At 50.3% G+C, this 17,420-nt stretch overlaps 1 protein-coding gene and 1 long non-coding RNA gene across 8 annotated transcripts in view; one reads left to right on the forward strand and one right to left on the reverse strand.

The window, feature by feature from the left end:
* SSBP3 (single stranded DNA binding protein 3) overlaps positions 1 to 17,420 on the reverse strand; it is a 104,832-nt gene that overhangs the window by 11,901 nt on the left and 75,511 nt on the right. For 3 of the 7 annotated variants that reach the window (XM_068953217.1, XM_068953215.1, XM_068953218.1), the window contains 4 exons: positions 4,329 to 4,409; positions 3,533 to 3,592; positions 259 to 325; positions 73 to 149 (listed from right to left, as the gene is read on the reverse strand). In XM_068953217.1, the coding sequence (XP_068809318.1) occupies positions 73 to 149; positions 259 to 325; positions 3,533 to 3,592; positions 4,329 to 4,409 (285 nt within the window). The remainder of the gene's footprint in view (positions 1 to 72; positions 150 to 258; positions 326 to 3,532; positions 3,593 to 4,328; positions 4,410 to 17,420) is intronic. The other 4 variants (XM_068953216.1, XM_068953220.1, XM_068953221.1 and 1 more) reach the window with 2 other exon arrangements.
* LOC138068054 (uncharacterized) lies at positions 4,417 to 17,275 on the forward strand. Its single transcript, XR_011142618.1, has 2 exons — positions 4,417 to 8,491; positions 8,776 to 17,275. It is a non-coding gene; the product is annotated as an uncharacterized lncRNA (long non-coding RNA).

Raw genomic sequence — 17,420 nt, forward strand, 5'->3', positions numbered from 1 at the left:
GTTTGGCATTTTCAGAGCCATAAGATGCTATTTGGCTCTGGACGGAAGAAGAAACGCTCCGCTGAAGTTTACCTGTGGACCAGGACCCATGGGGCCCATCCCTCGTGGAGGATTCATCCTTTGCATGGGTCCGCCCATGTTAGGGTGCCCTGTTGGGAGGAAAGCAGGCACGTTATACGGGAGAACAGCGCCTTCGGACCCCAAATCAACAGCTAGCGGGAAAGGGGGAAACATTCAAACCTCCTCGGTTGGATTTACCTTGCTGTCGCGTGGGATCCATTGAATTGGGCAGCAATGGCTGTGTACCAGGAACGGCCCCCGGAGGCTACACGTTAAAAGAAGGGGAGGAAGATAAAAGCAAAAAAGAAACCAACCCAGAACAAAACAAAAGAAAAACAAGAACCCCCCGCAAAACCTGGCCAATACACAGTCTACACACACAGATCCAGTTCAAGGCTTTACACCTGCCACGGGTGCTCGGGTTATTCGGTGTGCTCCCCGCGATACAACACCCTTCGTGTCACAACACGACTCGCGGCCGCCCGGAAGAGCCCCTACCTGCCTCCCTCGGGATCGCTGCCACCCCGGACGGGTTGCTACAGACACCTGGAATTTGCCTACCTTTGCTTTGATAGCTCTCCCGCTTTCTTTTGCAAACAGCCTTTAGAAAACCCAAGCAAGGTCCCACCATTTCCTCCTTCCCCTTCAGCCTGCAAGCGGTCAGACTGCAACCTCCTCTTTATTTCTGGAGCGTGGGGCAGGTGGGGGGAAACCCAGGCTGAGCCGGGCAGAGGCGTCAAAGCCGGCAGTGAAAGGAGACTGGCAGCGCCGTTCCAAGGTATTTACAGAGCACCGTGACCAAATCATATATGTTAAAGTGTGTTATTTGCTAATGAAGGGGAGACACTTCAGCTGCAGCAGATCAGCTCTCAGAGTCTTCCCGACACACTCAGGGCGTTTACTCCTGTATTTTTAGCTCCGGCTGCTCCCCCCTCCCCAAATCCACGCTCCGCTTGGGCAACGTGGCTATTTAAAGTTCAAAGGCTGCCTTCCCCGCGCTGCTCTGCACAGATAAAGGGGGAGAAAACACAGATACCATCTGCCTTGGGGAAGCAAACGGTAAACAATTTTGAAACAGCGTTGCCTTTTATTTGAATACCAACATGAAATATATCCCACTGTTTGAACAAAGTATAGCTACAGGCTGGGTGCATATAGCCAGGCCAAGCCAAAATTTGTCCAATCCACACCATGGGAGGACAGACTTCAATCCCAGTTTTTTTGCAGCTTGGAAGATGGGAGGCAAGAGGAGGATAAAATACGGTGTTGAACCGATGGATATTTATGCTTTTGCTCCTTAACTTTACTTATTCTTTCTGTCCCTCTGGATGCGACCAGAATCTCACCACGTTCTGCCTATGGACAAATCTGGGCTTTTGTATGCGGTGTTTCAGGAGAAAATCCTTCTACTTAACTTTACTGGGAAAAATAAAACTTAGGAGGCCGGGAGTTCCCAAACTACCCCGCTAAGCAAATCCTTCCCAAATCCCTGCCCACAAGCAGGCTGGGGGCGTCTTCGCAACGCAAGGCGGACTGCGTCTCCGTCCCATTAGCCAGAAGTTCAGGCAGGACCTAAGGAAAGAAGCACGCAGCACCCCGGCAGCTCCTCTTCCCTCCCAGGCCTCCGGGCGCACCGCAGCGAGAAGCCGAGGGACCCGGGAGGCCCAGCTTAACGGGAGCTCGGGGAAGAGCACTGTGGAAGCCCACCGCGCGCTCGGCATTTTGCTTGCACAAAATCAAGTTGCTCTGATGTGGCTCAACTTGCCTGTTTGGCTTTTGTTCTCGGTTCGTCCCCTGACTCTCTGCCCCGGGATCGGGCTGGCGTTGTTTGTTAGTGCCGCGCGACCAGGTCATTTTGAAAACTCCCTATTTTAAATAACGTCTCTGGCTTGAACATGACTCAGTGTCTCTTTAGAGCTATAAACAGCAGTATCAATGGCAAAGGCAACCCAAACGGAGCAGGGCAAGCAGCGATCTAAACCCACTGGCTTTTCATACCTTGGTTAGTGCCCACTCCCTCAAGCCGCTCAATCTGGTTAGAGCAGCTTGCATCTAAGGCAGCTTTCTAAGGAAAGACGTGAAGGCGTTTGCCCGACTCCCCGCTGCAGCCGCAGTTTGCGGGCGGCAGGACGGCGGCGTTGCAAGCGGCAGCCCCGACCGCCCGTCTCCTGCGGCTGCACGAAGCAGCCGCTGCCCAGCGCTGCCTTCGCCTCCTCTCCGCGCCCGGCGCTGGGCCACGCGCCGCACCTCCGGCAAAGCTCTGCCGAGCCGGAGACCCGCACGGGACCGCCTCGAGGGCCCCACCGCCACCCCTGTCACGCGCTAGCGGAGCCAGTGTTTTTACTGACCCCCCGCTCCGAGCAGGACGCTTTCCCCCCCGACGGACTGGGAAGGACTTCTCCGATGTACAAGAGATTTCCCCGAGTCTTCCTTAGCGAGACAGGTAAACCTCCGCTGTCTAAATGTCACCCCCAGATGGACAATTTGCAAGCTCCAGTGACTTACGTCTCCAACCCAGCAAATAATAACACTGAGAAAGCTGCTATTTCACATCCGCTGACTATTTTGCTGCCTTCTCCGTGCTGTTTCTAGTAATAAGAGTTATATAAAAATAATAGCTTTACTTGTAAGAAGTATTAGCAGAAACCAGCTCCCAAGGTAATCTTTCCAAGGTACTTTGTTTCTAAAATGAACTACATATTACTTTTTTCTTAACAAGAAATTAGACGAAACCTTTGATTAGCTTATTACCATACAGATCTGCACAGCACGGTTTTAAAGCTGATAAATGACTGAACTCAACGCCCCAGTCTTAGTGTACGGGCTGGAGCTCTGGGTTCACAGCGGCACCAACAAACCGTTATTGTTAAAGCTGGGATAAGAGGATAAACCCAACCCAAAAATTTCAGAAGTGACCTGCCCCACTTGACCCCGCAGCTGATCTTAAGCGCTCCGCGAACCCAGCAGCAGGATTATCTCCAGCACTTTCATTTCCTACGATCCCAGGGAAACTGTATACGGTGAGCGATCCTGTAGTCCCAGCCCGGGGCAGCGCAGCGCGCTTTCCATCAGCTGCCGTCGTGGGAGGCTGGTGGGACAAACCCTAAGGAGCGCAACGCAACGCTGCGGGAGGCTACAAGGCAAAGGCAGCTCTACACCGCTTAAGCTAGAAGCTCAACACGCGAGAAGCTGCTGACAGCAAAAAGAAAACGTGGCACACGCTAGATTGACGTTTACTCCCCGTACGGGGTTGAATCTCAAAAACCGGCTAGTTGACACTTAACGCTCCACCACCGCCAAGAAGGATGGCGTCGGAGGGACGTGAGTGGCACCTCTCCGTCAAATGCAGGAAGCGTTTTCAGCACTTACTAGGCTGTCTAGTTCTCTCCCCGCTTTCCCCCTCCAAATAGAAGAAAAATCCAAACACGCCCCCGCGGCAAACCGCCGGTAACAGGATAAGGCAGTGCAATACCTGGTTTCCCATTCTGATGGGGGGCCGGGGACCTCCTGCGTAGCGCGGCGACATGAAAGGCTGCAATTACACAAAATTAAGTTCAGCAACAAGCTGCAAGGAGACAGCACGTTCCACACAAAGGCCGGTTAGGCTTTACACATTTGTCTGGAGAAATTCCTTTTTAAAAAAGTAAGTTTAAAAAAAAAAAAAAAAGTGTTCGGAGTCCGTTTCTTAACGATTTCCGTAGATTTATTACTGTTTGAGAGACCACCTGACATACTTCAACAACACTGCACAAGGCTGTTAAAATTAGCGTATGGGAAACCCTGCACATTAGATACTGTCCAAGTTTAAACAAATAAAAAAAAAGCGGCAAATAAGCACGTACAGACACACACAAAAAAAATCCCCAATGCTAAGTACCAAAAAAAAGAGGAAACGCTTAAGCTACTTTTTACAATTTGCTGCTACCAACCAAAGTTTAAAAAACCCAAATCAAGTTAAATTTCTCAGGCTACCTTGGGAAGGTTAAATTGTCCGATACCCACGATTGACTTCTTAGTCCATTGTGAACTGCGCATACAAAAACTGGGAAGAAACCAACGTTTCATATCGGAGCTGGGGGAGGACAATGAGAGGAAAAAAAAAAAAAAAATCGAGGAGACGGGGCTCCCCGGCCGCGGGAACCAGCAACCGGCAGGGCTTCCCTGCCGCCCGGGAAGGCTCCGGCGCCTTCCCACCGCGGGGAGCCGCTCCCAACATGCTTACAGAGCAAAATCGAGTGCACAGCCCTACACATCGCTAGTGTCTTTACCTGACTGTGGGGTCCCATCATGCTGTTAGGATTGTGAGGTGGAGGCTGTGCGTGTGGCGAGGGCTGTGAACCAGGCGGTCCCTGTGAGGTCAGACAGTAGAAGGAGGTTATAGATTAGCACATGAAAGCGCAGAAAGAGCTAAAAAAAGGATTCGCTGGTGGACCTGTTTTGTTGGGAAGCCAGTTCTCAAGTTTTTGCTTTTGCTTTTTTTTTTTTCTCCCTTTTCGTTGCGTTTCTGTTCATTTTGCAGCTAAACAGTGAATAATGATATATGCAAAAAAGAAAAAAAAAAAAAGAGAACATCTGTCAAAGTACAGCAGCCACATTACAGTAAACGGTTCAGTAATTCAACCAAGTCTGCAACGATGAACACACAGGGATACACTTTGCAAGGGCGTGCAGCGAGAAAGAAAAATACGCAGGAGAGGATCAGAGAGGTTGGGGAAAACAGAAAAACCCCCAAACCAAAAATCATTTTTCCCTCTCTCCTCTCACGTTTTCCTGAAGGTAGGAAACACCTTCCTGGGCTTCCTTTTTGACCTGAGGGTCCACAGTTTATTTGAGATCGTAAAGCTAGTGCAGAGGCTGAAAATTTGAGTAGAAGTAGGTGCCACGTTCGTGCCGGGCGTTTTGAACCTGAAGCCTAGGTTGGCTCTGAGAAAAGGACGGCACAACGCAACCACTTCTACATGCAGGGCTGTACGGTTACCCTTTAAGGATGCAATAGCCTTCCTCAAGATGAATTACCTAATGAGGCAAGTAAAACATCTTTTGAGTAAAGTGATACTAAAGATGTCCGGGGGAAAAAAAGAAAGATTAGTTCATGTAGGTTTTGAACACTGCAATGCAGTAGTTTCTGACATCTTGGGGTTGAACGTCCACTTTTAAAAATTATTTTATTTTCCCTTTAAAGTACAAAATGAAAGTTTGCTTGGACAAACTGTGAGCTTGGTGCAAGAATATACTGGTGCATGTTAACATAAGGGGAAAAAAAAAGTATTTCTGAGTCAAAGAACGTGTAATTGGTACAGAAAGCAAATAAGCTTTGTAAGTACGTTAGGCGAAGCGACGGCACGCTCCAGGAAAAGGCTCGGGAGCAGATGTTCTATACCTGCCTCGTTACTAATTTCAACAAGTGTTCGCCTTCTAGCTGCTGCCAGCAATGGCATGGTTTGTTACCATGAGCAATTTTCTTAATTAACAGACATTAATTAGCCATTTAGCAATTTTGCAAGCATTTGTTTAGCAGCTTTCCTAAACATGAATACCACTGTGATAATGGTACTGATTAGAGGGTCCCCTAATTAACAGTACAGGGAAGGAAAATTGAAATCACATAAATTAAAAAGGGAGGGGAAGTTAATGAAGGCAGGACATATTTGCACCTGCAAATCTTTTGTACTACGGAAACTTGAGTGCAATGTAAATAAAGTAAGAGGATTTTTTTTTTTCCCTGAACTGTTACGCAGAGAGATGTAGCCAAACAGATTTAAACAAACAGCCTCCTGCCAGTCTTCCAGATATAGTTTAAGCGGTCATGGAAATGAAGTCACGCCATTTACCCAACTTGCTCTAGCGCCTGTTTGCCAAAGAGGCGAACAAGAGCAGCCCCTGCCCCTAGGGACGTGCACTTCCACGTCCTGTGCGACCCAGTCGGAGAGGCAAAAAACCCCCCCTCTTTTTAAGTCTCGGGACAACTCTGCTGCCGGCGTCTTTGCCAACCCAACCACCCTTCTCCCTGCACGCCCTTTGGCACGTGCCAAACCGGATCTGCGGGAAGGGAGCTGTTGCGAGGCCGGCCGGGCGGCCCAGCCTCGTGCCAGACGCCCGACCCGTCTTGCTTCCAACACCTCTCCCTCCTCGGGGGGGACTGAAAACGCACAGCCGGTGGCAACTGTCACCCACCACCCACGCCGAGGGAGAAAACCAGTCCCTGGATCCTGCTGCTTTTAACACGCAAGAGAACCGCTGAGCCCAGAAGGGGCGAACAGGGCCCTGGTTGCAAACAAGGTCCTTCCTGCACGTTGCAGCCATGGGATGTCGGGTAGGGAAGAAGGACAAGGATGAACGAGCAGCGCAACGAAGGGCAAAGGACAAGCCCCAGGGGGCCTCCAGTACCACCAACCCACAAGGCAAAAGGTCCCGCGTAACACGTGTTTTGAGCACCCAAATTCTTTCTCTGCAAGAGGTCATTTTTCTCTGTGCCTGGACACGGACACACGCTCGCTGTGAACGGCTAAATTTGGTGCATCCGTCGGTCGACGGCAAGGGAGCAGGTCCTTGCTACAGACGCCGCCTCTTGCTTAGAGAGATTTCGACATCGACGCCGAAGCAAAGTGCGCCGCTGCTAGCGACAGCGTCAGGGAGGAAGAGAGCAAGGACGGTTTTTGTCCAGATACACCGTTAGGTGATTCCTTGCAGGAAATCCAGCCACCTCTCTCTCAAACCGAGCACGTCCTTGGGGGAACTACACAAATAAACCCAGGCGGGTCGCAACTTCAAATTTAAATTTCAAGAAGCCCCTCTCAAGTTAGCGTACGTGCTGCTGCGGTTCGTAGTATGCCTTACACAAAAAAACACCGGCGTGTCGAAGCGCGAGTCACGCAGGATCGCCGACATCTTCCCTCTGCCCCGGAGGCCCGGCTCGGGTTCGGAGGAGAGCTCTGCTCCACGTGCCCGCGGGCGAGCACTGCAGGCGCTGGAGACGTCCCCACCCGCGAGCACTCTGGCTCGACAGGGAGGTGGGGTGTTGGAGCTGCATTTAAAAGTCTTCAAAGCAAGCAGTGTTTGTTTATTTTAGAGAAATCGGAATAAAAGTGTCCATAAAGGAAACATCAGCATTTTCATGGGGGGGAAAAAAAAACCCACAGCATACAGCAATTTGATCGTGAGAGCATCAGATGTTTGTGCTCCCGAAATGCATTACACGGGGAGGCGTTTCTGCCCTCTCGCCTCCAGCACGCTTAGCACGGCAGCTCCCCGGGCTCGGAGCTGGTTTCCAGCCCGCTGCTCGGACTCACGCGCGCCAAAGCAAGGAACTGCAGCGATTTGAGCCGTTTCCCCCTTTCTTTAGCAGGGCGAGGAAAGGGACGGAAAGGGGACGGCCACCGTGCGCCCGGCAGCCGGCTCCCGCGGCGAGAGCAGCGCCAGATCCTGCTGCAACCCCTCTGCAGGGCTGGGTTAGACGTTGGGCAGCGCCGGCGTCTCAGCTGAGAGCTGCCTCCCGCTCCGAGCCCCCAGGGCGGCCGGCGTGCGCTCCCGCGCACCTCCGCTGTCCCCGCGCGGTCCTCGGCGGCCGGGGCGCCCGTCAGCGCCTCTGTCCTCACCGGGAGCACGCAGAACATTACACGCTAGCATTAATTAAAGGCAAGAGGAGATCAATCTGAGCGTTTAAGACCGATCAGCAAGCGGTTTATGGCAATTCACGCCTCCCGGCTCCTTCACAGGGAGGGAGGCGGCGGAGGGAAAGCGGTCTTGGATCGCATCCTCCCCGCGCCCTTCCAAGCACGCCCTCGCGCGCTCCCCTCGCACGACGCCCTTAATCCCCCGACTGTTCGCAGTTTGCCAAAATACAGCGCAGTGCAAAGAGCAGCAGCGGTTAATTGATTCCTGGCCAAGAAACTCCCGGCCGCCCCCAGCCTCTCGACTTCCCCGGCAGCGCAGACAGCAACGGCCTTGTGCAAGCTGCGAGCACGCGAGAAATAGTAACGCGCTCCCAGGAAATGCAAGACTTTGTGAAGCATTTTGTTGGCAAGCGGCACAGGGCAGTAGGCAGGCTCCTCCCGGCCGCGTTAGCCCGCCGTAGCGACGCGCCTGACAGCTACTTCTGGCTAACGTAAGTGCAGACGTACAGTTCACGCAAACATCTCGGCGAACGCCGCGCGCTCTCGCAACTCGCGGCGCAGCAGGGGAGGAGCTGGAAGGGGGCTTTTTTTCCTGATTTTTCTTTTTCAAAGCAGCAACAACAACAAGAAGCATCTGAAAGGTTCACGACTTCCTGCCTGCTACCCTGGGGCCGTTAAAGCCACTGTGCGGGGACGAAAGCGCAGGCTGGGCTCCCCGCCGCCCCCGCAGCCCGGCCCTCGGCGCGCTCACAGCCCCGCTTCAGAGTCACGACGCACTTCGCGGTCAAACACGCAGCACCTCTGCATGCTTGATCTCTGTAAGTATCTGCAGATGTTACACGACCGAGAGCTGCTTTTCAGCTGAGAACGCCTGCCGGATCTTGTTCCTTTTTTTTCTGTTTTCTTTTCCTCATTACATGATGTAATGATCACAGTGTTTGAGACAAATGTTTTACAGAGAGGACATGTGGGCTCCAACCAATGGAACTTTTAAATATATATATATATATATATATATTTAGTGATCAGTAACTGACTGCTGTTACAAGATGATGTTAGGAATACGTACAATCCTGCTTTCTCCATACAACCTCCCTTCCAGATCCCAAAATAACAAGGAGTTACATCCACTTAGCAGAGCCATTCTCCGGAGCATTGTTCTGAAGCAAGAGAGGAAAAGCCAAGTGCTTCCGGACAAACAGGAGCTGTCCTGCAGTTAATTCATTGTCGTCGGAGACGATCGCTCCCCAGCTTGAGAAAGCCGATCATCTCTCCTTCTCGTAACCTTGCCTCACACCACCCCGCTGCCGCGACAGTCCGAAGTCCCGAGCAGCTCTTTTCTCAAGTGCTTCGTGCAGTGGAAGAGGTGGCCAGCAGCTATGCCCACTTGAATGTTTCAACATTTACCTTAGGAGGCAAATTTACAGTCTGGAGCTGTGGTTTCAGGCTCTTTGCAGACTCAAGTAGACAGTCCAGGGCGCATTTATGCTGATCCCCACTTCTTCAGGCCATGCCAACTAGAAAAGCCTTCAATGGAGACGCAGCGCTAGGAAATATTGGAGATATCTGTTCACATCAGCTTTCCCTGTGCTTTGGCAAGCTTTGGTTTAATGTGTTACATGGAAGTTTATTCTTTACTTTCTTTTAGCTACCTCAAAAAAAAATCCCAAACCAAAACATCTAAAACAGTGTTAGAAGAAATTGTTTCTGATAGCTGTAGGTTTTCCAGTCCACCTGTCAACCTCATCTCTATTCAATTTTTTTTCCTCTTTACTATAGGGACTTTAAAAGACAAATCTGGACTATGAGATGACAGAAGTTTACTGCTGCTGCTGCTTTATAACCAGAGTTTCCATGTGATCAGATTATTTCCACTCTGTCTTTCATGAGCTCAACTTCTCAAAGTTCTTGTAAAATATTAAACATGGAAAATTGCTCTAGCGATCATAGTTCTGCATGTGTCAATTTATGTTTCAAGAGTAATTCACCACAAATGGATCATGTTTTACGGGCTACATACTTTCAGCTAATGGTGGAGTTTTGATACTTAAAAACATTTTCAAGTACCTCTGGGGGTGGCAGAACAATGAAGAATGGCATAAGGAGGCAAAGTATCAACGCAACAAGGCACCAACAGTTCAGAGTTAGCAATAGGAAAGCGTCTTGCATTTTACAATCTCTCTGTCTGCCTTCTGGTTTCAGCACTGGAACACACCAAGATAAATTAAATGAACACTAATTAAAGATTAATTAATTTTTAATTTTTTTAATTTAATTGCCCTCAGAGAGTAAAAGGGCCTGCATCCTCAGTGGGGTGCCTGGCTGGGGCACCCCGGCTGATTTAAGAGCAAAAGGCAGGCACTAATTCTCTTAAAAGGCAGGCAGGGCTGGTGCCTTGAACATGCTTCTCACCTACTACTAAATCACCTTCTAAGTCACTTCTGAAAATGTGACTTGGGTCCTTAATGTCTCTTTGGAAAATGTTACCCGTGGTCACTAACGGACACAAGAAAATCTGTTTTAAAGAACCCATCACAGCGTCACTGTGACAAAACTCTCCTTAACGGGACTGCATCAAGGTCCTTCAAAAAACACTCCCTGAACACGGGGAGGTTTGCAATACAGATGAGGCCGTCCACCGCGCGTGCTCAGGTGGCCGCGGCCGACAGCGAGGCCACATCCCCACGTGAGATCCCCGTACCACCTTAAGCAGAGTCCCTGGGGCGCCTGCCCGGCTCCTCCACTGCCGCAGCCCACATCCAATCCTGCTAACCAAACCGTTCTTCCGGCCCTCACTAAGAGCTTTGAAGCTATAACTTGTATGCTCCACGAGTTTAAAGAAAAATAATGTAAAAAGGGCTCCACGTCTCTCAAACCGGTGGCACTCAGGGAGATCCCGGCAGGACTGCTCACACCTTGCAGAGCACAAGTGAGTTGGTACCCACCAGCTAACGACCTCACTTTCTGGCAGCCTCACAACAACACCTGCTAAAAATCACCAGCCCACGATAATTTGAGAGTCCAGTAAGAAACTTAATGGGCGCTTAGTGCTTGAAGAGCTCTATAACCAACTGCCGTGTCCCCAGGTTAATAACCTACATCCAGACGGCTCTGAGCTTGCTGGAGGACGCCACTTGCAGACTTCTGCCACGTTTTGGTTCACAGATTACAAGGTTTACTTTCCTAGGAGAAATTCCCTGCCCCACAGAGCTGTCTTCTCCCACGCCCTTCCCAAAGTCCAACTCTCAAAGGCTCTTTCAGCTGCCTGCAGCACACCCAAGCCTACCACCAAAGCCGAAAACTGCTTCTATGTCAGATATGGTTTCAGTTTTACTATGCAGCAGGCACTGCTTAGAACCCCACCAGAACGGGGTTGGGAGAAGAGCACAGAGGAAGGGTCATCTCCTGGTTATAATGGACTTGGCCTTTGGTAGGGATGACAGCAGGAAAGCCCGCTCTTCCCCAATCCGCCCTGCCTAGCCACGCCACGTACTGGGACTCTTTGCAGCAAACCAAGCGCCCTGGCGGGCACACTGACTGCGAGGGAGGCCAGCAATGCCAGGAAGGCAGAAGGTGCTGGGTGAAGACCCAACTGCATCTTTCTCAGAGAGAGTAATGAAACGGTAATGCTGGCCAAATTCCCCAGCAGACCTACTAAAGGGAGACGTGGGCAGGAGATCTGCCTCTCTTGCATCTGGGGCTTCCAAGTGCAGAATTCTGATTTTAAGGAATATGTTAAACACAGCTCTTCAGGAAACAAACCCATGTCAGCTGAAGCCAAGAACAGTCACCTCCATCTGGATGGAGCACCCGAGAGAAAGTTGACTGCAAATCCCACCATATGCTCCCGACATTCGTTACAAAAGCTTTGGGCATCCTACTAAACTTCCAGAGAAACTTTCTCTGACACTTGCTTTTTCTTTCCTTCAGCCTTCCTCTCTTTCATAAGCCATATTCTTTCAAAACTTGTAGAGCACCTGCCTTGCACTACAAGAGAAAGCCCAGCAGGGCTAGGAAAGCTTATAGCATTAGGAGTGGTGTGATCAGCCCTTCGAGATCAGTCCGGCTCTAGCTTCCACGCACTCTTACAAGGTTTGTGCTACAGGGGAAATAGGAGGCTCACAAACCAGCTCCAGTACAAGCCTGCTGAGGGACAAAGCTGGTCAGCCCTGCCTGACCCCTGCAAACAGGCACCGCAGGTTCATCCACACTATTAATCTGCAGTCCACTTCCAAATGTGCACTCCACTTGCTCCCCCAGGAAAAGCCAGCTGCCTGTCCTAGAGCAAATCATGCTCTTCCGCTACATCACTCGCTTGGGTCAAAGTAATGATTTTCTGCCCAGTTCAGCAGAAGGTGACTCATCTCTCTCCAAAGCAACTAGGCTGTCGTTCCCCAGGGTTGGCTGGTTTGGTGTAAATATTGAAGAGCTGCTGGATTCACTGACGCTGCCTAACACTGCACACACAATGGTTTTCAGCTCTCCTGGCTGCTTTCCTTGCTAACACATTTACGTGGTGAGCCTGCTCTGCCTTTGGCCATCTCCCGTGGACTGCCAGATGTGCTGCGGCTGGAAAAAAATGGCTTCAGGTGTCACAAGAGAAGGAAAACTGTGCTGCCTCCAGTACCGAGCTCTGTGCATGGTTCTGTTGCTTTTCATTTCCTAGAACAAAGAGCTGTCAACAGCAACGCTGTTCAAATGCCTTCGTGTTCAGGGAAGATAGCTCGTTTTCAGGCGCTTGTAGGGTCCAACTTTGAAAATGGGACTACCCACACCCAGAAGAGAACCCTATATACCCTGAACCTCTGTCTCTGGAGGAAGAGAAACAGCTACGAAAAGCTCTAAATCGCACCTTTCTGTTTCGCAAATCTTTTCGTTAGTAGCAAATCCCTTCCCTGGAAGCTGTGTTGAGAGCGCTATTCCCAAATGAAACGGAGATGGACAACACGTTCCTTTTCTCGCAAAGCCAGCTTTCGTCGCAAACAGCTGGGAAGTAATGCAGGCTCTGATCTTTTAGTCCAGCGCTCCCTGGAGAAGAGTTACATTACCCTTCCCGGGGAGGGGAAACGTGGAAACGGCTGGAGGAAAGAGCATATCTCACGATGGGGGACACTCCTCAGGAAGCCGGCTGAACGACGGCTAAAGAGATTACTTGAGAGAATTTCAAATCAAGATATCCCCAAGAGGAACCATTAGAGATCTGAACTGTGTGCCCTGCTTTGGCAATCTCCACAGCTCAAAACGCATCCCGCCTGTTCCAGCGGGCTCTGGGAAGGCATCTATTGTATTTGTGACACGGACAGCAAATCGGATACATCTTGGCATTTATTTTTGCTCCCTACAATTTTCGTGAAGTTCCCTCCGGCTCAGAGAAAGTGAAGTTTGTCTTGCGGTTCTTGTGCCATCTCCCAGAAACTGGCTCACAGAAGCAGCAGAAGGGACCACACAAGGCGAGCAGTGGCCACAGAGCTTCTGCTAAAATTAGGAATCTATAGAGCAACGGCAAATGTTACGGGAATAACATCAGATTGCAAAGACTTCTGCCTCACCTGAAGCCGCATCTCCAACAGAAAAACCAAGCACAGCAAGGCTAATGGGGGAAAACGGTGGCCTCTGAGGGGGGGAGCAGGAAGAAACGGCATCCTTCCCACTTCCCTGACTTTGTTATCGTCATTATCTGTGGTCAACCTTACCAGTCTGCTCACAGACACCTTTCCTGGGATGCCTGCTGATCTACAACTCCAGGGCGAGAGACAGGATGGGCAGGGAGGGAGATCGCAGCAGGCTGGGCGAAGGGCAGGCCAACGCTGAGGCGCCACTCCGGCACGTGACCACAAATGTGCCCGTCTGCCAAGGCTGTTCCTCCCCACGGGGTGGACTGAGGGAGAGAGCTGCAGCCAGCGAGCGCAGCATCCCATGGCAGCCCTCGGACCTGATCTCGGCGGCAACGGCACCAGAGGGGCAAGAGCAGCCCGGGTACCCTCGGATGGGGAGCCCATTAGCAAGTGAGGGCAATGCTCAGCTTATTACAGAGCCAGGACAGATGTGTATTCCTAAACTTCACGTGAAATACAACTAATGGTAAAGTACCTGCATTGCCTCTGTTTACTTATGTTCCTTGTTGGAAAATGCTCTGCACAGCAAAGAAAGAAGTCATTTCAACAGAGCGAGCCAAACGGCTCAAGAAGCACTAGCAAGACATCCACGGCATGACCAACAGACACTAAAACGGGAGTCTGAAAACCACATTGGGAGAGCAAAGCAGTGCTGCGGCCTCCCACCGCTAGCTTTGCTTCTTTCTCGCCAAGAGGACAACTGTGACCTAGTAAACGGACACGTTTCTTCTGAACGGCAGGGAGGCAAATGGAAATCCCCCCTCAAACTCAGAAATCCCACCGTCCTCCCCAGCTCCCGAGGTTTCTCTGCATTAGGGGGCAGTGTAGGAACATCGACCAGCCGGCGCTTTGTTTTGGTGCATCTCGCGCACTAACTGCTGATGCATAGCTAACACAGCCACAGACATTGATTTATGTTCAACTTTCCATTTCATCAGAGAGAGTGTTACAGAGCTACGCAGCGAGTTCACATTTGGGAGAAAAGGCACAGCCACAGAGGGTGTCTGATTATTGGGTGTGCGCACACTCATTCCCATACCTCCTACGCCCCATTTATTTGGTATTAGGAAGGTCTTACTCTTCTATTAATAGCTTTTATTTTACCTTCTGTAAAATAACATACATTTCCCTAGTAAACCCCCTTCCCCATTGCTGGAGCAGAAGAGATCCATTTGAGGAATCTGCAAATGGGCATCAATTCAGCCTTCAAAACAAAAGCAGAAATGACTTTGATGACCTTTAGGAGGACGAGCAATGGGTTTGTTTGCTCACTTTAAAGGAACAAAGAAGGAGATTTAAATAAAAGCATCTACTCACGCTAGCTGTGAACAGGGCAACCTTTTGTCCGAAGTAGAGTCTCCTGCCAGCCGCTGCAGTTTGCTGGCACCATGTAGCGCTCCGACAACTGAAGGGTGCCCAGGGCCTGTCCTTTCCTATCCAGCATGAGCTTTTGGGAGAGACTGCATTCCCCTCTGGCCCTGAGCCTAAAGGTTGCTGCTGAACTCCAAGAGAAGGAGCAGACTCTCCACACAACCCGGCAGCCTGCAGATAGGGCACTGTGGGCTCCGCTCCTCCTCTCCTCTTCCCTTCCCAGAAAGCTACCTCTCTTCCAAGCAACTTCTTGCCTTTTGGGGGCCACCAGCTCCCAAGAATGGTCCGTATCATTTTTTCCCCTTTGCCAAACAGAGCTGCACATTTGAACCTGCAGCAGCACTTGCACCTCTGAAGGTGGCAATCCGGGATTTTGGCAGCAGGCACTGAAGCAACCTGAGCCGTGCTGGCTACTCCCTTCGCAGCTCCTGGTTTGATGCTCCCCTACGTTGCCAGTACAACGCAGGACAACGCTCTGCCCCCAGGTACCGGGCCTTTTCCACCTCCAAAGCCTTCTCTAAAATGATGTGCCCATGCTTCAATGCCTGCGTCTGTTTTAGGCCTGACCTGCCAGCATGGCACTCAGCAAGGCAGAGTGAGACACAAACTCCTGATCCTTTCTCCACCCTCTGGTCTCCCGATGGGGGAGGCCGACTGAATTGGGTCATGCTGCATTCCCGTTACAGCTGGAAACCTCCTCCAGTCCCACGGCTGGCACAAAAAGGGTCAGGGAGAAGAACCGTAACCATTTCAATCCTTTGCATTTCCTGTGACCTTTCAGGTTTTGCCCTCTTAAGTTCAGTGCTTTAATTTCCTACAGAGATAAGAAATTAACCCCGAGCTGCTCGGCGTAGAGCCTCCAACACACCTCAGCGAGAGCTTGTCTTGAGCCTGTCCTGAAGCTGGGACGAGTTGAATGTCTACAATAAATCTGGGGGTGATGTTCAGACTGTGTTAAAAGGTGGGACATCGCTTCTCCCCTCCTCCCCTCTACCCCTGAGCGAGGAGAGGAAAACCAGACGTTGGAAGGCTTTCAGGAAAGGCAATCTCTTGAGACGCCATGTGCAAGCCACATGCCCCTTCCTCACGTGCATGGGCACCCTTCTCTCCTCCTCAGCCAAGGCACGGCCAGGCGAGCACCCTCCCCCAGCTCGAAGGAGGCAGCACCTCCCTTTGGCACCGCCAGAGCTGCAAGGGGCGGGTGCATGACCCCTTGTTTCTGCGGAGGTTTCAGGCAACACACACCAAAGCTCATAAGAAACAGGGGCTGCTTTCGAGCCCACCTTCCTGCAACCCAAGTTGTGGCAGGGGAGCCCTGGCCGAACCCAGCTCACAGCCCGGCTGCAGAAGAGGTAGAAAGGTGGCACGGGCTCTCTGTTCCCGAATCAGAGCCCCTGCACAAAAAAATGCTAAGGAAAGCCAGAAAGGAGAAGGGGAAAACCTAGGAGCCCGCCAACGGGAAGCATCAAGCATGCATAGTGTGTGCGGGGCACGCACGGCTGGCAGTGCTCACCCATTAATGCCGTTCCTCTCCCTCACCTTCCCCTCTTCATTAAATTCAACATGTAATTTTGAAGTCTTCCCCTAACTTTCTGCCAGTTCCTTGACTCTTACAGGCTTGTGGGGATGCCTTAAAGGACAGTCCCCTCTGCAATAGGATGAGATCAGGTCTTTGGAAGCAGGCTTGTTGGAAGTAGCAACTTGGCACTTGAATTGCTGGCAGCAGCTATGACCTGTGAGATAGCATCTCTTCTGTTCACTTCATCCCGCGTTGCGGAGCGCTGCTATGAGATTAGCCTGTTTTAGGGTTACCAATCGATGTCGGATATTCTTATTTTGTCATAAGCATGTTCAGGAAATGGGATCTCTCTAAAAAAAGAAAAAAACCTTCCTTCCCTCTTCCCTAACTCCCATACACACACAAATTGTGATACCGCACTAAGATATCACCATAATAAATCACAAGCAGTTTATCAAGCTCGCCTGTCTACTGCCCAAGAATTTCTCCCATATACAAATCACAAGCCCAGATAAAAAAGCAGCTGGCCAGAACAAATATTTCTTTCAGCTGTTACTCCAATTGTTACATGAACAAGTGCTTATTCCTCAAGAAATAAGATTTTAATGCACCAACAGTTTACGTTGCTACAAACCAGTACACGTTGTGACATACAAAGAGAAAAAAAAAAGTTGAAGGTTTTGAAAACTTTTTTTTCAAGTGTTTGCTAAAATCCTCTTCGTGAGCATCACTCAAAACATACTTTACCTCATCTTTAATCAGAGCTTAATGGGGGAGAACAAACGAATGAGAAAACTTTAGGAATTTTGCTAGGTATTTTCTTACAAGGTGCCTCGATGGCGTTCAGTGATTTGGACTTGCATTGAATCCGCTTCTGCCCGTAGCTGTAGCTTAAGCCAGCGTTTGTTAATGCTTTCAGTGATTGCATTTGGAAAAAATCAAGTGGTTAACCAGAGGGGGAAAAAGTTTCAGGAATCAAAATCCAGAATGTTTTCAATTAAGCATGTCTGTTATGACCAAAGAACAAATACAATCTCAACCGAAACACAAAACAAGCAGCTCTGGAAAAATATCAGTTGTAAATACAAAGTAACCTCTTCAAGCAACAAATGAATTTGCTTTAAGGCCACAAAAAACAGAAAGTAAACGTGGAAGAACAGCAGAGTATTAGTTATTTATATACAGGTCATCTATGTTGGCATAGTACTACTCTAGGATCCCCTCGGAAAATCAGAGTGCTGA

Source organism: Struthio camelus, chromosome 8 (assembly GCF_040807025.1).
Source record: "Struthio camelus isolate bStrCam1 chromosome 8, bStrCam1.hap1, whole genome shotgun sequence".
NCBI lineage: Eukaryota > Metazoa > Chordata > Aves > Struthioniformes > Struthionidae > Struthio > Struthio camelus.